At 50.8% G+C, this 22,439-nt stretch overlaps 1 protein-coding gene across 1 annotated transcript; it reads right to left on the bottom strand.

Moving 5' to 3' along the window:
* Positions 1-17: 17 nt before the first annotated feature.
* On the bottom strand, positions 18-1,379 carry LOC123440396 (NDR1/HIN1-like protein 13). Its single transcript, XM_045116967.1, has 2 exons — positions 1,283-1,379; positions 18-1,089 (listed from the first exon to the last, which is right to left on the bottom strand). The coding sequence occupies exon 2, from the start codon at positions 1,048-1,050 to the stop codon at positions 172-174; it is 879 nt and encodes a 292-aa protein (XP_044972902.1). The 5' UTR covers positions 1,051-1,089; positions 1,283-1,379; the 3' UTR covers positions 18-171.
* Between the last annotated feature and the right edge of the window lie 21,060 nt (positions 1,380-22,439).

Genomic DNA, 22,439 nt, shown 5'->3' with positions numbered 1-22,439 from the left:
TGCGGCAGAACATGCTCTCGACGGACAAAAGAATTAACATTGCTCGATCAAACCAACATTACAAATTGAAGAGGAGTTAAAAACATCACGGAAGCAGCACGAATCCTTTGCTGCTACCCGCAAGAACTGCTCTCCTAATCGGCCAGTAACCATTTTTTTCTTGCTTCGGCGTCAGTTCCTCCAGAACAGGAAGGGCACCTTCACGTCGCACGACCTGGACACCACCTTGGCGCTGGCGGCGAGCCTGTCCACCGCCATGGCGCACCGCACCGTCACCGGCAGGGCCCACGTCCTCACGCCGCCGAGCTGCAGCCGCACGGGCACGGTGATGTCCACGTCGAACGGCACCGACTTGAGCCGCTCCGCCGCGGCCATCTGCCCGCGCTCGCGCTCCGAGAACCGTATCCCGGCGCCCTTGGCCCTCGCCACGAACACCGTCACGTTCCCGGGCGCCTGGTAGAAGGCCGGCCACGCGCCGTCCGCCAGGCTCACGCCCTCGTACGACACGGCGACGCGGCTCCCGGCGCTCTCGTAGTGCACGCCGACCTTGCCGTTGGCGCTGTTGTCGGCGCGGACGGTCGCGGCGAACCCCGGCGAGATCGCGCCGGGGGCCGAGGCGTTGCCGACGCCGGCGAGGCCCGACACGGCGAGGGACACGACCGAGTACGCCGGCTGCCTGGGCTTGAACGCGAGGTACACGGCCCCGACGGCGGCGGCGAGGAGGACGGCGAGGGAGAGGAGTGCGACGGCGAGGTAGAGGCACGCGCGGAGGCAGGAGCAGCCGGCGCGGCGCTTGGCGCGGCGGGTGTAGTGCTGGAAGAGGCGCGCGTTCTCCGGCGGCGGCACGCGGAAGACCTTGTCCTTGGGCACCTGCACCACGTACGTGCCGGGCTGCGGCGGCGGCGGCTTTTGGGGCGGCGGCGGCGGGATGGGCTTCTCGAAGTGGAAGCTGTAGAGCGGGCTGGAGGAGGGGTCGGAGGAGGAGTATGCGTACTCGCCGGAGAAGTCGGAGCTGGTGGCCGCCGGGTGGACGCGGCCGTCGTTCATCATCGGCCGCTCCTGCTCCTCACGGCGCGCGTGCGAATCAATCTGCAACATCAGCATCGTTGGCGCGACACTGTCAGTTTCTGTTGATGTGCTTTGGCACATTCCAAACTGGTAAGGCATGCATCGATCGCCACATTCACAATAATCGACAAACGTATCAAAAGTGCGAACAAAATCAGGCCAAGAACCACAACCGCGGCGGACCGGGCCGGAGATCGGGATGACGGCGACGCACCTTGTATGGCTGCCTGTGGTCGCCGGCGTTGTTTCTCCCTTGTTGCGGAGGAAGGAGGAGGAAACGTGCTGGGAGGTAATGACGGGAGAGAGAGAGAGAGAGAGAGAGACGAGGAGGGTCGGTGGCGAAGGCGGTTATATAGAGCGCGGCCGGCGGGTTTGTGAAGGCCGGCTGCTTGCTGTCGAAGGAGGGGGGCGGCGGACTGGACTGGACTGGAAACCGCGTGGCGGTCGCGGCTGCGGGTTTATGGAAGGTTTTGATTGACGTGGGAACAAAGGTGTGGAATCCATACTGGACTCACCGCATGCATGGCAAGGCATGCTGGCAAACGCAAACAGACAGCTGGGTCCATCGGCGTCCGGTGAATAGGGGTAGTTCGAGGGGACACGCATCGCATGGTGAACCCGGACCCAGAGGGGACACGCACCGCATGCATGGCAAGGCATGGAGTATCGTCACAACATGCACACACATTTCGCTTCGCTGTGCCAACGCGTCGTGTGTTGTATGCATTTCATGGTGACCAGAGCAGGCCGGCGGCGAGAACTGAGCCTAGCTTGGATGTTTGTGCTCAAAATCATCTTGTTCAATTTTTAAACTTGATATTTGCATCCGTCTTTCCGGACTGTACACCGGATATAACTTCATGAATCTTAAGGTGATGTATTGGATGTGTTTGAAAAAAAAGGCAGGCGGGCTTTCGGAGCGGCGGCAGCTGTTTCGCAATTGACAGCTAGCTCATGGCACGCGGCTGGGTGCAGTCGTGCACTGCACACGGGTGGGGCAGGCGGCGAGAACCAGCAGAGGCGGCGCGGGAGGGCACGCACACAGGTAGGCAACGCGACCCACGTGAATTAGCAGCAGCTTGGTCCAAAACGTCACGTCAGCTACAAGCTCTTGGAGCCGAAAATTAATTAATAGTGCTACTGGTGTAGTGCATAATCCAATATTTACGCAGTCAGTGGATAGATCAATAGAGTATCGTGGTCAGGAAGGCTCGTACCATGATGGTCCATGACCGAGTGATGCGTGCCCACGCTCGATCGCGCTGCCGGCGAGGCCGCGCCGCGTCTTCCTCATAGTCGTGCGTGGTACTACTCCACTGCTGCTAATTGAGAGACGAAACCAGTTTGCTCTTGTCCCAAGCCTAGTAGCCTACGAGAGATCGATTTTTGTTTAGGCTGGTCAAAATAGTGGGGGAGTAACTTAATATACTACTGTACTAGTCTATATTAACTGACGAGTCCTTCTTTGTAATTAACTTCAGTTTTCTATTTTTAATTACTAATTATCTAATTAACTTTTGGCATGGATCGCCAGAGCAACTCCATATTACCGACCCAAATAAACAGCGTTTTTGTTCGTTTTTTGTCCGTTTGGATCAACCGTCCACTCAACGCTCGTCCTATTTAAAATTTGGATCGATCAAACGTCGAACACGTTGATCCATTTTCGTCCGCTTAGTCGGTAAGCATCCATTTTGAATCGAATTTGAATATTATTTTTATATCAAATGCAACATACATTTTTACCAATTCTTCGCTACGAATATAATGTCTAAAAAACAAGAAACGCAATTAGATATTTTAAAAGATGTCCAACTTTTTTAACTGCTCCTACTAGTTGGATTAGGACTAAGATCTTCTCTATGTCTTCGTTGTTGATACGTGGATTCTTGAACACAACGTCTTTTTTCTTCGATTGTAAGGAATTAGACGTTGCTTCCCCTTTGGTCTTCTTTTAGTCTTATCTATACCTTCAATTCTAGATAAAAGTGCACGGACATCTAGCAATTTTTGTGAGATCAATAGATCAATGTATTTTCTTCCCGATACCAAAAATTGCATCCATCCTACACACAATATTAAGCAAATATAAGCTACCGAAATCGCATCAAGCAAAGAGCAAATGGCCGAACAAAAATCGTACCCCATCGTTTTTGCACTTCACGGACACCCAACCGGGATGTTCCGTCATCCAAGAAACGTGTTGGACAACTTGCAGCGAGCAGTCGTCACACTATGAACGGGAAAGATGAACCGACAAGCTTTTGGGCTAACGTCGAGCGAGGGCGGCTGCCGGTCGTCGCCTTACCAGCGAACCGGCGACGGGTCAGACCCGAGCGGCTAGAGGCGAACTAAGCACCTGCATGTAGCACCAAGGGACTGCGCGGACCTGGTGGACCGACAACCGGCCAGTCCATGGCAAACGCAGTCCGTCGGCAGCTTGATTCGGCAAATCCCGCTAGCAGGATGTGCAAAATTTCACCAAATCCCACCACCGCCGCAGATCCACCAATAGGCTTCCCGCACCGGGATGAAGGAGACACCCTGCCGATGGATTTGCTGCTAGAGAGCTAGGGTGGCCGGGGGGGGGGGGATGGGGTCGCGGGCCTAGGGTTTGTGTGCTAGCGGGCGGCGGGTCTGGGGGGAGGGGATAAGAAGGAGAGACTATAACGCCGACTAGCAGGCTAAGGAAGTAGAACGCGGGCGAGGCGCGTATCTGCTCCATGTCCGGGGTGATGCAAATGATGCCCAAATTTGCGTCCAGAATGGGTCGCAAGCGGACGAAAAACGGACGCACGTCCATTTGAGTCGGCGCGTTGGGCCGACTTTTCTATCCGCCACGACCCACACGAACGTGTACGGACAAAATTGGTCGGCGTGGTTGAGTTGCTCTTAGGAATCGATTCTTGCCTTCTGAGTTAAAGATCACAATATAGTTGTTTTATTGGACAAAACATAAGACAAGGTGAGCTAGACACTTTGTCTAATTGTCTAACATTGAAGCATAAGTTTTAATTAATACCGGGTGATGTATAATTTTAATTTTATTTTATTCATATTTTGTATCTTGTATTTTAATAATTTAAATTTTAGTCATCATGGAAAAACACATGCCTACAAGCGCAATAGAAAAGAAAGAGAAAAAAAATAATTAATTAATCTTATAAAGGTGGTATGATCACGCTTTTTATATACCCAGTTATTAAATAAGACACACATCATATTTTTTGTGCGAGGTATATAAACAATGTAATTGCTCATTAGTTCGTGTTTTTAGTTTGATAGGGCCCATTTTTCATTTCGCACGGTTCTGGAATTTGCCGGCCCGGCTGTGACATTACTATCTTCAGAGTTTATGATCTCGTCGGTGTGATGACATATGAATCTTCATTTATTACTTTGTAAACCCATTTTGTGTTGAGGAACCCTATATAATGATAATTATGTTAATCTTGGGTAGGAATTTGCATGACAACTTTCTGCTGGTGAGACAGGTGGCTAAGAAGATCTATTCCCATAACGAGAAGGGCGTGTTCCTCAAGCTTGATATCACAAGAGCCTTGGACACCGTATCATGGCCTTTCCTTTTTGAGATTCTGCGAAAAAAGGGATTCGGATCAACTTGGCTGAGATGGATGGCGATCCTGCTTCATACTGCATCCACTAAGGTGACTATCAATGGCGTGCCAGGTCGAAGCTTTGCCCACAATTGTGGGTTGAGGCAGGGAAGTCCTATCTCCCCCTTTTCTTTGTGATTGCCATGGAGTCACTTGTGACGATGTTCATTAAGGCCATGCACGAGGGTACGGTCAGCTCTTTCCACGATATCACGACCACTCAGCGGCTTTCGATCTATGCGGGCGATGTGGCTCTTTTCATCAAGCCTACCACCTTAGATCTGAGTTTCGATCCATCTGTCGTGGACATCTTTGGTAAGGCATCAAGACTGAGGTCCAATTACAGGAAGTCTTTGCTACGGCAACAGACAACAGCGCCAGAAATTGACACGTTGACGGAGACTGGGCTTGCGTTGGTTTTTCCCTTGAAGATGAAAGGGTGATGCAGCACAGGAGCAGTAAGTATTTCCCTCAGTTTGAGAACCAAGGTATCTATCCAGAAGGAGGGTCTCGTCAAGTCCAGAGTACCTACGCAAACACAAACAAGCTTGCACCCAATGCTTCAAAGGGGTTGTCAATCCCTTCAAGATTGTTTACAAAGTGAGATCTGAAGGCGGAAAGTGCAACGAAGTAAAAAGTATAAGGCTGAAAATATGGTGTGGAGTAGACCCTCGGGGCCATAGCTTTGACTAGAGGCTTCTCTCAGAATAGCAAATATCACGGTGGGTGAACAAATTACTGTCGAGCAATTGATAGAACCGCGCAAAGTCATGACGATATCTAAGGCAATGATCATACATATAGGCATCACGTCCGAGACAAGTAGACCGATACTTTCTGCTTCTACTACTATTACTCCACACATCGACCGCTATCCAGCATGCATCTAGTGTATTGAGTTCATGACGAACAGAGTAACGCCTTAAGCAAGATGACATGATGTAGAGGGATAATCTCAAACCAATGATGAAAACCCCATCTTTTTACCCTTGATGGCAACAACTCGATGGGTGCCTCGCTACCCCTTCTGTCACCAGGTGAGGTCACCGCACGGTATGAACCCAAAACCAAGCACTTCTCCCATTGCAAGAATCATAGATCTAGTTGGCCAGACAAAACCTACAACTCGAAGAGAATTACAAGGATATGAAATCATGCATAAGAGAGATCAGAAGAAACTCAAATAAGATTCATAGATAATCTGATCATAAATCCACAATTCATCGGATCTCGACAAACACACCGCAAAAGAAGATTACATCGGATAGATCTCCATGAAGATCATGGAGAACTTTGTATTGAAGATCCAAGAGAGAGAAGAAGCCATCTAGTTACTAGCTATGGACCCGTAAGTCTATGGTGAACTACTCACGCATCATCGGAGAGGTCATGGTATTGATGAAGAAGCCCTCCGTATCTGAATTCCCCCTCCGGCAGGGCACCAGAACGTGCCCCAGATGGGATCTTGCGGAGATAGAAGCTTGCGGTGGCGGAAAAGTACTTTCGATGATCTCTTGATTTTTTTGGGATTTTTAGGGAATATATAGGCGCAACCCGTAGGGCAGAGGGCGTCCTGGGGGCCCACAAGCCTGTGGGCCGCGACCTCCCCCCTGGCCACGGGGTGAGGGCTTGGGGGTCCCGTGGGGCCCCCTGCCTTGGCTCCCAAGCCTCCTGGTCTTCTTCCGTTACGGAAAAATTCTTTTCGGGGATTTTATTCCGTTTGGACTCCGTTTCAAAATCTCCTCTGAAAGGGGTCAAAAACATGGAAAAACAGGAACTGGCACTTGGCACTGAATTAATAATTTAGTCCCAAAAAATATATAAAAGGCATGCGAAACATCCAAAGTTTGACAAGATAATAGCATGAAACCATAAAAAATTATAGATACGTTGGAGACGTATCAAGCATCCCCAAGCTTAACTCCTGCTCGTCCTCGAGTAGGGAAGTGATAAAGAATGAATTTTTGATGTGGAATGCTACCTAGCATAGTTTTCCTTTGCAACTTCTTTCACATGACATGAATGTTCAGATCCGTAAGATTCAAAATAGTAGTTTGCTATTGACATGAAAACAATAATACTTCAAGCAAACTAGCAAAGTAATCATGAACTTTCAAAATAACAAGGCCAAGGGAAGTTATCCCTACAAAATCATATAGTCTGGCTATGCTCCATCATCCTCACACAACCAATGTAAATCATGCACAACCCCGTTATTGGCCAAGTAATTGTTTTCGCACTCTTACTTTCTCAAACTTTTTATAACTATCACGCAATACATGAGTGCGAGCCATGGATATAGCACTATAAGTGGAATAGAGTGTGGTGGTGGTTGTGAGACAAAAAGGAGGAGATGGTCACATTGACTCGGCGTATCAAAAGGCTATGGAGATGCCCATTAATAGATATCAATGTGAATGAGTAGGGATTGCCATACAAGAGATGCACTAGAGCTATAAGTATGTGAAAGCTCAAAAGGAGAACTAGTGGGTGTGCATCCAACTTGCTTGCTCACGAAGACCTAGGGCAATTTTGAGGAAGCCCATCTGATGGGGTTATAGTCCTAGGGTAGGGTCATAGGCCTGCCCTATAAGTCCTACCCAAGGACTACCCCTCATAAGGGACAAGACCCTTAGTCAGTTCCGACTGAATTAAGGAGTCCCCATCATCCAGTCGGCAACGGGTCCTCGACCATCCAGTCGGAGACTAGCATTCGGAGAACATCCAACTAACCGACTGGCTGCCACTCGGGACATCGTAACCCCCCTGGAGGGAAACGGTCGTACGTTTCCCTATGCATTTATTAGCATTTAGGACGTACGTTACCGGTAACGTACGCATTCAATCGCCACTACTCCACCCCTGTACCAGAACCGTTGTGGAGGACAGCGCACTCTATATAAGCCACCCTACCCCTCTCGTGCAGGGGTTAGCAACTCATTTGTATTCCATATTCCACTCGACAACAAGCTCCCAGAGCACTGAGACGTAGGGCTATTACCTCCACCGCAGAGGGGCCTGAACTCATACAACCTCGCCGTAGCTGAGGCTCTGCCCGTCCTTTTCGTACCCTACACATCTACTGTCAGGCTTATACCCACGACAGTTGGCGCCCACCGCGGGGCAGCGTCTAAGCGACTTCCAGCGAGTTTGCGACTACTTCCTTCCGTCATGTCGTCCGGTGGAGATTCGAGCATGGGTCACCAGATGTTCTTCGGCGCTCTCTCCTTCATCGTCGACGATTCGGCGTGGCTTCGGGATGCGCCTCTCGACGTCGAGGCGCTTCCCCGTCGTGGGGCTACGCACTTCCGTGCCGGCGCCCGCGGCATTCTTCTTCTCCAACAGTCGACTCCGGTGTCGACCTACACCGCCGTCACGCGCCGCAGCAAGCGGTCCCACCGTCCGCGACTTCAGCGTTGGGTGCAGCACGCCCAGGCGTGCCAAAACGCGTCTTCACAAGTGGCGGTTCTAGAGTCTGTTGTGGTTGCCCCGCAGTCCCAACACTCGGGCTCGATTCCGACTGAGTTTCCTTCCGAATACGCGGGTCACGGGCCTGCAGCAGAAGTACACATGGCCAACTCCCATGAAGATCCCCGCCAAGCTGGCCGGAACGAGCACGAGATCGGCGAAACGTCCGGCGCGCGTCGTCCGCCTCGCCGTTCTGCCAGTCGACACACTCGGCGGAGCAACGTGGAGTTGTTCCGCACACCCCTCCTCAACTTGGCTGCAACTGCCAAGATAGCCGATTCCCTCCAGCCGACTGATTCAGAGGCTGGTAGGGGAATCGAGCAGATCCGAGCCCTGTTGCACACGGCGCAGCAGCAGAATTCGGCAGTCTCCCAGTCGCATAACAGGATCCATAATAGTTCCGTTCATGCGAATACGCATCGGTCGGTTCACAGCCCTGGTTCCCATCAGCGGCACAGAGGAGGCAGCCGTTCCCTAAATCACGAAGATCGCCGCCGTTCACGCACCCCTCCGCGGGGTGGGCCCTACGGGCCCTGACATCATGATGATCGGCGTTCAGTTGGTGACACTTACAACCCAAGGCCTGACGCAAGAGGGCGTATCGCTCAGCGAAGGGTCGACAGGGGCCGAGCCCACCGCTAGGGTTATGATATGGACCGTCCGAGTGGAGGCAGGACCATCGTGTCTGATCCCGAGTGTTTCAGTTGAGCCATCCGTTCGGCTGACATCCCGCCAAACTTCAGATTGGCGATGGGAATCAGCAAGTTTACAGGAGAGTCCAAGCCAGAAACGTGGCTGGATGACTACCGAGTGGCAGTCCAGATCGGAGGAGGGGACGACCATGTCGCCATGAAGCACCTCCCTCTGATGCTCGACGGCTCGGCTCGAGCGTGGCTGAACCAGTTGGCCCCCTCAAGCATCTACAGCTGGGCAGATCTGGCCCGGGTGTTCATCAGGACCTTCGAAGGGACGTGCAAGTGCCCTGCTGGCCTCATGGAGCTCCAGCACTGCGTCCAGAAACAGAATGAGCCCCTGCGAGACTTCATTCAACGTTGGACAACTCTCTACCACACGGTGGAGAACGTCACCGAGCATCAAGCAGTCTGCGCCTTCAAGGCAGGCGTGCGGTACAGAGATTTGTACCTGAAGTTCGGCCGAACAGGCGACATCTCCATGAGCAAGATGATGGAGATAGCGACGCGCTATGCTAATGGCGAAGAAGAAGACCGCATCCGAAGCGGCAAGCACAAAACAGTCGCTGATGGAGATGGGGGCAACACTCGGAAGCAGAAGCAGAAAGCTCCGACTGCTCCGCAAGCAGAAGCTGCAGCCGTAACCAATGCCAAGTTCAAGGGCAAAGGGAAGGCTCAGTTCACCCCCAAGAAGAAGCAGTTCAATAACCCCATCCTGGACCAGCCATGTCCGGTTCATACGAAGATGGATGAAGAGGGCAACCCCATATATGCGAAGCGTACCACTCGACAGTGTCGCCTCCTGATCCAGGGGTTCGGCGAAGGGCAACCGAGGGAAAAGGAGAACGAACAGGAAGAGGAGGATAAGGAGGATCCGTTCCCCCAAGTCCATGCAACTCTCATGATTTTTGCTGACGTTGAGAGCAAGAGTCGACTGAAGCTGGTGAACACAGAGGTGAACATGGCCACCCCCACCAACCCCAAGTTCCTCAAATGGTCTCAGACTGCGATCACCTTCGACCAGTCGGATCATCCGGCACATGTACCCACCCCGGGGAGACAGGCTCTGGTCGTCGACCCGGTGGTGGAAGGAGTTCGACTGCGCAAAGTCCTCATGGACGACGGCAGTGGCTTGAACATCATGTACGCCAACACACTCAAGGGGATGGGCATCCCGATGTCCAAATTCAGCGAGAGCAGCATGCAGTTCCATGGAGTCGTCCCTGGACGGAAGGCCAAGTCACTCGGTCAGATCACGTTGGACGTCGTTTTCGGCTCCGACAAGAACTTCTGCAAGGAAAAGCTGACGTTCGAAGTGGTCGACTTCCAGAGCGCTTATCACGCAATTCCGGGCCGCCCAGCGTATGCACGTTTCATGGCCCGTCCATGTTACGTATACCTGAAGCTGAAGATGCCAGGCCCGAAGGGTGTGATCACCATCACAGGCAATCGGCAGCGAGCCGAAGAGTGTCTACAGCAGGGATCAAGAATCACCGACCAGCAGATGGCCGTCCTCGAGCTTGACGAGTATAAGAAAACAGTCGACCCCGCCGACCTGATGCGCTTGAAGAAGCCAGCTTCAGAGTCTGCATTCCAGTCGGCAGGAGAGACGAAGAAGGTCAGCATCCACCCAACAGACGCCACTGCTGCCCCGACGAACATCTCCACCACCCTCGATCCTAAATAGGAATCCGAGCTCACCCAATTCCTCCGTGAGAACTGGGACATCTTCGCATGGAAACCCTCTGACATGCCAGGTGTACCCAGGGAGTTGGCTGAGCACCGACTGCACGTGGATTCCACTGCTCGGCCTGTCCGAGAGCGCCTGCGCCGGTCCGCCGAGCACAAGAGGAAGGCAACCGGGGAAGAGGTGGCCAAGCTGCTGGCGGCCAACTTCATTCGTGAGGTTCACCACTCCGAGTGGCTCGCCAATGTTGTCATGGTGCCCAAGAAGGATAAGTCGCTCCGAATGTGCGTCGACTTCAAGCATCTCAATAAGGTCTGCCCGAAAGACCATTTTCCGCTCCCCCGCATAGATCAAATTGTCGATTCGACTGCGGGTTGCGAGCATCTGTCATTTCTTGATGCCTATTCGGGCTATCATCAGATCCGTCTGTGTGGTCCCGATGAGTTAAAAACAACCTTCATCACCCCATTCGGGTGCTTCTGCTACATCAGTATGCCATTCGACTTGAAGAATGCAGGAGCTACCTTTATGCGCATGATCCAAAAATGTCTCCTTGACCAGATCGGTCGGAATGTGGAGGCGTATATGGATGATATCGTAGTCAAGTCACGCAAAGGTTCCGACCTGCTGACTGACTTGGCAGAAACATTCGCCAACCTTCATAGGTACGATATCAAGCTCAACCCCGCCAAATGTTCATTCGGTGTTCCCAGCGGAAAGTTACTCGGTTTCTTCGTTTCCGAACGAGGGATCGATGTCAACCCCGAAAAGATCGGGACCATCGTCCGAATGGAGAGGCCGGTCAGAATACACGATGTTCAACGGCTCACAGGTTGCCTAGCGGCTTTGAGCAGGTTCATCAGTCGACTCGGCGAGAAAGCACTTCCTCTGTACCGACTCATGAAGAAATCAGATACTTTCGAGTGGACAGACGAAGCCCAAGTCGCATTCGACGACCTCAAAGTCCTACTTTCCACCCAGCCGGTTCTTACTGCTCCGCTCAGTAAAGAGCCCCTTCTTCTGCACATCGCGGCTACAAATCAAGTCGTTAGTACTGTTCTTACAGTCGAACGAGAAGAAGAAGGCAAAGCATACAAAGTTCAGCGGCCAGTGTACTACATCTCCGAAGTCCTGACTCCTTCCAAGCAGAGGTATCCCCACTATCAAAAGCTTATCTACGGGATCTACATGACTGCAAAGAAGGCGGCCCATTATTTCCAAGACCACTCGGTGTCTGTCGTTTCTGATGCTCCGTTGTCGGAAATTCTCCACAATCGAGACGCGTCAGGCCGAGTGGCGAAGTGGGCGATGGAGATGCTGTACTGCGATATCAAGTTCGAGGCCAAGAAAGCGATTAAGTCTCAAGCTCTGGCTGACTTCATAGCAGAATGGGTAGAACAACAGCAACCGACCCACATCTACTCGGCCCATTGGACAATGTTCTTCGATGGGTCCAAGATGTTGAATGGCTCCGGCACTGGCGTTGTGATCATATCGCCAAAGGGCGACAAACTCAAGTACGTGCTATAGACACACTTCGATTCCTCCAACAACGAGGCAGAGTATGAAGCTCTCCTCTACGGGTTGCGTATGGCTATCTCACTCGGCGTCCGTCGCCTGATGGTCTACGGCGATTCGGATTTGGTGGTCAATCAAGTGATGAAAGAGTGGGACGTCAGGAACCCCACCATGACCACATACTGCAATGCAGTGAGGAAGCTTGAGAAGAAGTTTGAAGGTCTAGAACTTCACCATGTTCCAAGACTGAAGAACCAAGCAGCGGATGAGTTGGCAAAACTCGGATCCACTCGGAGAGCAGTCCCGAGTGACGTCTGCCTCGAGCACCTCCACCTTCCCTCAGTCAAAGAAGATCCTTTTACAGAGGAACCAGTACAACCAAAGAGTTCAACAGATCCGACTGAAGTCGATGTACCTGCTGTGGTTGATCTGGTCATGGAGATTCTTGCTGTCATCCCCGATTGGACTGTGCCGATCATTGCATATATCCTGAGGCAGGAACTACCAGAAGACGAAGTCCAGGCCAGGCAGATAGTCCGCAGGTCGAAGTCATTCACTGTCATTGATGGCCAATTGTACAAAGAAAGTATCTCAGGCGTTCTTCAACGATGCATCTCCCCAGAGGAGGGGCAGCTGATTCTGGAGGATATTCACTCGGGGACCTGCGGTCATCATGCTTCTTCGAGAGCAATCGTCGCCAAGGCATTCAGGGCTGGTTTCTTCTGGCTGCAGGCTAACGAGATGGCTAAAGATATGGTCGACCGATGTGAGGGCTGCCAGTTCTACTCCAACAAGTCCCACAAGCCGGCGTCTGCGTTGAAGACGATCCCTCTTGTGTGGCCGTTTGCAGTGTGGGATTAGATACAGTCGGCCCATTCAAGACAGGCCAAGGTGGATACACACATCTGTTGGTGGCAGTCGACAAGTTCACGAAATGGATCGAAGCGAAGCCCATCAAGAAGCTCGACGCCTCAACAGCCGTCAAGTTTGTCAGGGACATCATCTTCAGATTCGGTGTACCTCACAGCATAATCACGGACAACAGGACAAACTTTGACTCGGACAGATTCAAAGGTTTCTGTACAAGCCAAGGTATCCGAGTGGACTTTGCTTCCATGGCGCACCCGCAGTCCAATGGACAAGCAGAGCGGGCGAACGGACTTATTTTACAAGGTTTGAAGCCCCGACTTCTGCGAGAGATAGGACATGCCGCTGGCGCTTGGGTCACCGAGCTACCTTCAGTGCTTTGGGGTCTTCGCACAACCCCGAACAGATCTACAAGGCGATCACCATTCTTCCTCGTCTACGGAGTAGAAGCAGTCCTTCCGATTGACTTACTTCACAACGCTCCACGAGTCAAACTCTTCTCCGAAGCTGAAGCAGAACAAGCAAGGCAAGACGGAGTGGACCTTCTAGAGGAGGAGCGCGAGATGGCACTGACTCGCTCAACCATTTATCAACAAGATCTGCGGCGTTTTCACGCGCGACACGTCAGGAGTCGTACGTTCCAAGCAGGCGACCTGGTGCTCCGAGTGGATCAGCAAAGACCTCACAAGTTGGCTCCTGCCTGGGAAGGACCCTTCATCATCTCAAAGGTGCTGAACAATGGAGCATACAGACTCTACAACGTCGACAGGAAGATAGACGAGCCGCGAGCATGGAACGGAGATCTCCTGAAGCGCTTCTACACGTGACCGTCGACTGAAGCAATGTAAAGAACAAGTATTGGTGAAATAATATAAAGCAGATTGAGTTTTTTGCAGGTTCAAAGTTCTTCCGCGGTCACAGACTCCGGTCTAAAAAAACAAACTTAGCTGCGATCCAGAATCGCCTAAGTATAAACTTTCTCCGAGTGTGTACTTAACGTCACAGTCGAGGACTTAGCTGCGATCCAGAATCGCCTAAGTATGAACTTTCTCCGAGTGTGCACTTAACGTCACACTCGGGGACTTAGCTGCGATCCAGAAGCGCCTAAGTATGAACTTTCTCCGAGTGTGCACTAAACGTCACACTCGGGGACTTAGCTGCGATCACGGATTGCCTAAGTATTACCTTTCTTCGAGTGTGCACTTAACGTCACACTCGGGGACTTACCTGCGATCACGAATTGCCTAAGTATTACCTTTCTTCGAGTGTGCACTTAACGTCACACTCGGGGACTTACCTGCGATCATGAATCGCCTAAGTTTTAACTTTCTTCGAGTGTGCACTTAACGCCACACTCGGGGACTTAGATGCGATGCAGAATCGCCTAAGCACCCACATGCCTTCGACTGTATCCTACAGGTACACTCGGGTAAACAACTGACAACTACATGAGTTGCAAACCCTCATTGAGGCTCATGTGGATGTCAAAACAACTGACAACTACATGAGTTGCAGACCCTTATTGAGGCTCATGCGGATGTCAAAACAACTGACAACTACATCAGTACCAACTCGCCCCGAGTGCGACCTGATAGTCGCACTCGACAACCTAGTTGCGATCCCGCATCGCCCAAGTACCCTTCAACCTCCGAGTACGCCCTACCGATCCACTCGGCGATCCTACGGATCCACTCCGTGACAATACAGATCCAATCGAAAATTCCTCGGACCCTCAATGAGGCTCATGCAGATGTCAAGACAACTGACATGTTCCGAATGTTTGCCTTTGGCTTCACCAAGAAACGCCAAACAAAAAACTCGAGTCAAAATTGCAACAGAAGAGCAAAAGATTCGATTCAAAGTTCAACCAAAGATAGTGGCTCGGTGTGGATCAGTCTTACCCACACCGAAACAAGAATGTGACGACCAACAGCAGTGACCAAAGTTTCTTACAAATCAACACTCGGCATACCGAGGATAAAGTTTTCTTACGCGTCGTCTGGATCGGCGCCAGGACTGGACGGCTCCACGAAGGTGTCCAGGCCGATTCCGTCGGCGATGCGATTGGCACTTTCAAGGAAGGTTTCCATGAAGTCTTCAAATTGAAGTTTCTTCGTGTTGGCGACCTTCAACGTTTTCAGCTTCTCCTCGCGCACCTCCTTGCAATGAACTCGGACCAAGGACAGAGCAACATCTGCACCACAACGAGCCACAGATTTCTTCCATGACTGCACTCGGTCGGGGACCTCCTCCAGTCGACTCAGCAAGTTTTCCATCTCCTGCCGCGACTCATCCTCAGGCCAAAGCTCCTTGTCGATCCGACCGACGACTTCCCTCAGTCGACCGATGAAAGGGCCAACTTTGCCCACGCGGATGTGCGCTCGGAGCAGATCTCGATTGGCGTCCTCGCCGAGTGGAACGTTCTCGCGAATCGACCGTTCCACATCAGCTGCTTCAGCTTCAGCGTCAATGCAAAAATCTGCAACAACAGGACAAGCAAACAATAAACGCCGAGTGTGACGCACATCCCACAACCACTCGGAAAAAGCAGGACTTACCAGCCAGACGCGTCATCATTTGCCGAGCCTAGTCACTGACGTATTTCTCCTGCGCTCTGCACCGTTTGTTCAGCACGTCCATTTGTCCCATCAGAGCAGTCCTTTGTTTCCCCATCTTCTCAACTTCCTCAGTCAGCACTTTGTTCGCTTCACAAACCTCCTCCAACGACTTCTCTCGCTCCGCCAGAACCACCTTCATAGCATCCATTGCAAGCAGTGCCGCATCCCGCTCACCAGCAAACTGAATCTTCTCCGCCCTCAGAGTCTCATATGCTGTCCCCATTTCACAAGTTTTTTGCCAGCCAGCACCAAGAGACAATCAGATAATTCAACAATAAAAGTCTAAGTTCTTCAGACCCCTGCTGACACAAGCAGTCGACAGCGATCTCGGGGACTACACCCAGTGGGTTCACTGAGAGTGACCCCACTGGCATGCAACTCAAGCAGGCCCGCCCTATTGAGATACATGTTACCACCCATGCCTACGAGGCTAATACTACCCGACCTGAGTAAAATTACTCTCGGGGACTCTTACAGTAAGTGCACCCCGACTGCCACAACTGTTTGCAGTCGACCATACTATTTCAAGATCTGACCAAGGCAAAAACAATATGTATAAAGACAACTGCCGGTGCAAGCACTCGACAGAAGTCTCGGGGGCTACACCCACTGGGTTCACTCAGAGTGAACCCATTGCAAAAAAATCATCCGATATCCGAGAACACCCACTGGGTTACAAGAGAAAAGTAAATACTTACTAGCCCACTTACTCGGATACCTTCCCGCAGCTCCAAACTCCGCTGGTACAGGGATGCGATGGAGTCGTATGCCCTCTTGGCTTCTCCCGCCATCAGCTCCGCCTGCACCATGGCCCCCTTGGCCGCTCCCACTTGCTCCTCCGGGAGACGCTGGATGTTGAACTCGACGAGCCTGGCATCGTTGGAAGTTCCTGGGGCATCCCAAGTCCCGCTCCAGTAGGTTCATCAGCCACCAGCGCCGTTTCAGTCGGCGGCATCGCCTCGGTCGGCAGCACGTCTGCGGCGAGAGCAGTGACTGGAGGGGCAGCCTCGAGAATAGGCTCCACGGCTCGCTCAGGTCTCCCCTGGTCACGCTCGTCCACGCAAATCGTCCCTGATAGACCGAACGGCACGAGATCTCATAAAAAGAAAGAGGCCAGACTTAAGATAGAATTCGCGTCGCGATAGTATAACACTCTCGGAGTCACTACAACGCACCTGGCTGGGACGAGACGACGTTGTCCGCGTCCATGGGATCATCCTCTTGGCGCGCCGGAGAGGTGGCAGAGGTGGCAACCCTGTCGAGTGAAATTCATTCGACCTTCAAACAGGAGTTCAACCGAATATCATAAGAAGTTGGAGGAACAGAGCACTTACGTCGAGGTGACAGGAACGACGACCCTTATCCGCGGCAAAGCCTTCCGAGGTTTAGACCCACTCGGTTTGGCCGCCTTGGAAGGCTGACCCACGGGCTCGACAGCAGCGTCCCTGGCCCTCTTGGTGCTCCGAGCACTCGGAACCACAGGAGCAGTAGGCGGAGCACTCGAGGATGCCGGAGGGGCCGAAGGAACCGCAGGTTCATGTCGGCGCTTGGTCCGGTGCTCTGGCAGCGGAGGCGGCGAGTCCTGCTCCTTGTCATCCTCCTCTTCTTCACCAGACTCCTCCTCCGTCTCCCCACTGTCGGAGACATACTCGCCGCTCTCCACACTGCCCTCCTGGCTGCCTTCTTCCTCCTCCTCGTCCGGGTTCCCGTTCGAGACAGGAGAAAACCAGTTGGTCCACTTCTGAGTGAAAAACAGTCGGTGACATCAAACAACAGGCAGAGATTCAAGAAAGCGATAAAACTAAAACAGATACGTGCACTCGACAAATGGTATTCACCTGGTTCGGAGGAGGATTGTCCGCGCTGAAAGCCCTCACTCGCCGAGACCCTCTGGGGTTCTCACAGGCGCCTGTGATCTGGAGCACCCATGACGCCACCTTCTCCTCGGTCACGCTCAAGACGTTGGTCCTAGTGGAGTCTTCGGGCCCCGCGTAATGCCACATGGCGTGGTCGCGAGCCTGCAGTGGTTGTATGCGCCGACCAAGGAAAGTCTCCAGCAAATCCATGCCGGTGACCCCCCCTTCCGACGACGTCTACGAGTGCGTCAACCAGGGGCTGGATGTCGATCTTCTCCGTCTTCGTGAGCGCGAGCTGCTTAGGCGGAGCGGGACGATCTAAGCTAAAAGGAGGCAACCCTGTCGAGGCGTTCGGGCAGGCAACGTCTTGGCAGTAGAACCACGTCGAGTGCCAGTTCCTAACCGACTCACTCAGCTGAAGAGCAGGATAACTACTCCGACTCTTTTTCTGGAAACCTAAGCCTCCGCAGAGTTGGAGAAGATGAGTTTTATCATCCGACTGGCTGAGTCGTTTGATAGTTTGAGATCTAGCAGAGAATATATGTTTGAATAACCCCCAATGGGGGGGGGGGCAGCCGATGAAGCACTCGCACATAACTATGAAAGCGGAAAGATGGGCAATAGTATTCAGGGGAAAGTGGTGAAGCTATGCCCCGAAGTGGTTCATAATGCCCTTGAAGAAAGGATGCGGGGGCAGAGAGAAACCTCGATAGACATGGCTGAGCAACAGGACGCGCTCCCCCTCCCGGGGTGCCGGCTCGACCTCATTCTCCGCCGGCAGCCTCCAAGACTTGTGCACGATCATCCCGTCTTCCACCAGCTGCAGCAGATCCCCCTCCGTCACCGTGGAGGGGAGGAAGTCGCCTTGAATCCACCCCGCCGGCAACGGCCGCTGCCGCCGCTGAGCAGGAGCCGCCGCCTTCCCCTTCTTCTTCCTCGCCTCCATCTTGCTGGTCTGACCCTTGGTCATGGCGAAAGTTGCGAATCCGCAGAGGGGAAGGAGGAGTGGATAAGTTAGGTGCGCTGGAGGCGGCGAGGAGGACGAAGCAGAGGCAAGATTAGGTGCGCTGGAGACGGCGAGGAGGACGAAGCAAAGGCAAAAGATCCGGCGGGCGTAACGAAAAACCCTTGCCGCTCGGATTTAAATAAGGTTCCGACTGGGCCGCTGGCAGGTGGCCCCGAAACCTTATCCCCTGACCGACCGCGGCGATATCGGTGGAGAAGTTGAAGGCGCGAGAATCGAGGCGTCAGGCGCTACTTGAGCGCGCTGGCGTCATCCCCGCTGAGCGCGCGGAAACCAAAATTTGAGGATCCCGGAAAATCCGCTGCTGTCAATTGACTGGTCACGTCAAGAGATACCCTAGGAGCACTCGGTTTCCGACAGTTTGTTCCACAAAGATTTCCACTCAGATCGTTGGTCAAAAAAGATAAAATGGATCGAGGCAGACAACGCCAAAGTCGCATCCGTTCCAGTCAGATCCAAACCTCAAGCACAGTTTCGTCGTTCCAACCCCAATCCATTCGGGGACTAATGATGGGGTTATAGTCCTAGGGTAGGGTCATAGGCGTGCCCTATAAGTCCTACCCAAGTACTACCCCTCATACGGGACAAGACCCTTAGTCAGTTCCGACTGAATTAAGGAGTCCCCATCATCCAGTCGGCAACGGGTCCTCGACCATCCAGTCGGAGACTAGCATTCGGAGAACATCCAACTAACCGACCGGCTGCCACTCGGGACATCGTAACCCCCCTGGAGGGAAACGGTCGTACGTTTCCCCGTGCATTTATTAGCATTTAGGACGTACGTTACCGGTAACGTACGCATTCAATCGCCACTACTCCACCCCTGTACCAGAACCGTTGTGGAGGACATCGCACTCTATATAAGCCACCCTCCCCCTCTGGTGCAGGGGTTAGCAACTCATTTGTATTCCATATTCCACTCGACAACAAGCTCCCAGAGCACTGAGACGTAGGGCTATTACCTCCACCGCAGAGGGGCCTGAACTCATACAACCTCGCCGTAGCTGAGGCTCTGCCCGTCCTTTTCGTACCCTACACATCTACTGTCAGGCTTATACCCACGACACCATCATTGGAATTTACAAGCCAAGTTATATAATGAAGATTCCCACTAGCATATGGTAGTGACAAAGCAAGAATCTCTCAATCATGAAGAACTTGGTGCTATTATGGAGCACAAGTGTGGAAAAAGATAGTAGCATTGTCCCTTCTCTCTTTTTCTCTTTTTTTTCAATTGGGCTCTTAGGCCTCTTTTTTTCTCTTTTTATTTTATTTTTGGGCTCTTTGGCCTATTTTTTTATTCCTCACATGGGACAATGCTCTAATAATGATGATCATCACACTTTTATTTACTCACAACCCAAAATGATGATGACTCTATAGGAAATGCCTCCGGCAGTGTACCGGGATGTGCAACAATCTAGCATGGCGTTGATGTTGAAACATCTCGCTAGCTATCTTACGATCAAGCAATGGCAATATGAGAGTGACGACACAAGTCATGAGACGGAACGGTGGGAGTTGCATGGCAATATATCTCGGAATGGCTATGAAAATGCCATAGTAGGTAGGTATGTTGGCTGTTTTCAGGAAGGCATATGATGGGTTTGTGCACCGGCCAGAATTGCGCGACACTAGAGAGACTAGCAATGGTCTAAGGTGAAAGTGCATCTATACCATGGACTCACATTAGTCATGAAGAACTCACATACTTATTGCGGAAGTTTTTATTAGTAATCGAAACAAAGTGCTAAACGCATACTCCTAGGGGAAGGGTTGGTAGGTGTTAACCATCACGCAATCCCGACCTCAACACAAAGGATGACAATCAATAGATCAATTATGCTCCGACTTCCTAACATAGCGGTTCACCATACGTGCATGCTACGGGAATCAGTAACTTCAAGACATGTATTTCTAGATTCACAACACCCTACTAACATAGCTCTTAATATTACCAAATCCACGTCTCAAAACTAATTGAGAGGAATCAAAACTTCTCTTTCTACTCAATGCACATGAAGATGGAGGTTTATGCATTCTCTTTGGGTATATATCACATTTGGGACTACTTTCATAGCATAAGCCAACTACCAAATCACGCACCGCTGTGCTCTAAAAGATATAAGTGAAGCACAAAGAGCAAAAGTATCTAGCTCAAAAGATATAAGTGAAGCACTATGAGCATTCTAGCAAAAATTACGATGAGCGCATGTCTCTCTCTCTCAAAAAGGTGTGAAGCAAGGATGATTGTGACACAACAAAAAGAAAATACTCCTAAGATACAAGACGCTCCAAGCAAAACACATATCATGTGGTGAATAAAAATATAGCTCCAAGTAATGTTACCGATGGATTGAAGACGAAAGAGGGGATGCCTTCCCGGGGCATCCCCAAGCTTAGGCTTTTTGGTGTCCTTGAATTTGGCTTGGGATGCCTTGGGCCTCCCCAAGCTTGAGCTCTTTCCACTCCTTATCTCTTTGTCCATGAGAACATCACCCAAAACTTGAAAACTTCACAACACAAAACTTAAACAGAAACTCGTGATAACATTAGCACAAGAAAACAAACTACCACTTCTTTTTGGTACTGTAGCAACCTTGAATTCTATCTTTATTGGTGTTGGGATACTGTATTCTCACTTCTCCATGGCTAGTACCCCCGATACTAACCATAGTTTCATCCAAACAAGCAACCAACTCAACAAAAATAGAATCTGTCAAAAACAGACCAGTCTGTAGCAATTTGTATACTTCGTATACTTATGATAACTCAAAAAATCTGAAAAACTACGACGGCCTGGGAAAAAAGCATACCAACCACCAGAAAAAAGAATCAACTCAAAAGCTCTTTATGAATAAAAATGAAAAATCATCTCGTGAGCGAAAAGTTTCTATCTTTTTCCAGCAGGATCAAACAACCATTACCAAGACTAGTCATAAAGGTTTTGCTTGGCTCAAACACAAAAAAAAACACAAAATACACAATCACAACATAATTGTGATGGTGTGGACGCAGAAAACAGAAAGAAAAAGATAAATTCATTGGGTTGCCTCCCAACAAGCGCTATTGTTTAACGCCCTTAGCTAGGCATAAAAGCGATAGAATCATGTATCGTCGTCTTTGGTGCCCAAACCATAAGTGGCCCTCATCATGGATTCATAAGGCAATCTTATTTTCTTTCTAGGAAAGTGTTCCATGCCCTTCCTTAAAGGAAATTGAAATCTAATATTCCCTTCCTTCATATCGATGATAACACCGATAGTCCTTAGGAAAGGTCTACCAAGAATAATAGGGCATGTAGGATTGCAATCAATGTCAAGCATAATGAAATCCACGGGTACATAGTTCCTATTTGCAATAATAAGAACATCATTGATCCTTCCCATGTGTTTCTTGACAGTAGAATCAACAAGATGCAAATTAAGAGAACACTCTTCAATCTCATTAAAACCCAGAAAATCACATAAAGACTTTGGAATCGCAGAAACACTAGCACCCAAATCAGACAAAGCATTGCACTCATAGTTTTTGATTTTGATTTTGATGGTAGGTTCCCACTCATCATGAAGCTTTCCAGGGGTAGAGACTTCCAATTCAAGTTTCTCTTCAAGAGATTTTATCATAGCTTCGACGATATGATCGGTAAAGGCCTTGTTTTGGCTATAAGCATGTGTAGAGTTTAACATGGATTGCATCAAAGAAATGCATTCAATCAAGGAGCAATTATCATAATTGAATTCCTTGAAATCCACGGTAGTAATTTCATTACTACTCAAAGTTTTAACGTCTTCTACTCCACTTTCAATACTTTTAGCATCAAGATAGATGGACTCCGAATCATTGGGGCACTTTTCAAGCAAAGTGGATTCATATCCAGCCCCATAATCATTAGGTTTGACAGAAGAAAACAAAGATTCAATGGGAGTCACACCAAGCACTTTAAGATCTTCGTGATTCTCATCACGAGAACACGCCTTTTTAAGCCATTCATGTCTAACACGATTTTGGGCGGTTCTTTCTT

Source organism: Hordeum vulgare, chromosome 3H, assembly GCF_904849725.1.
Source record: "Hordeum vulgare subsp. vulgare chromosome 3H, MorexV3_pseudomolecules_assembly, whole genome shotgun sequence".
Classification (NCBI taxonomy): Eukaryota; Viridiplantae; Streptophyta; class Magnoliopsida; order Poales; family Poaceae; genus Hordeum; species Hordeum vulgare.
This window is presented reverse-complemented; position numbering and strand designations above follow the sequence as displayed.

Bases quoted from the DNA above. Each gene is read 5' to 3' on its own strand.
- LOC123440396 (XM_045116967.1), bottom strand. From the start codon at position 1,050: ATGATGAACGACGGCCGCGTCCACCCGGCGGCCACCAGCTCCGACTTC.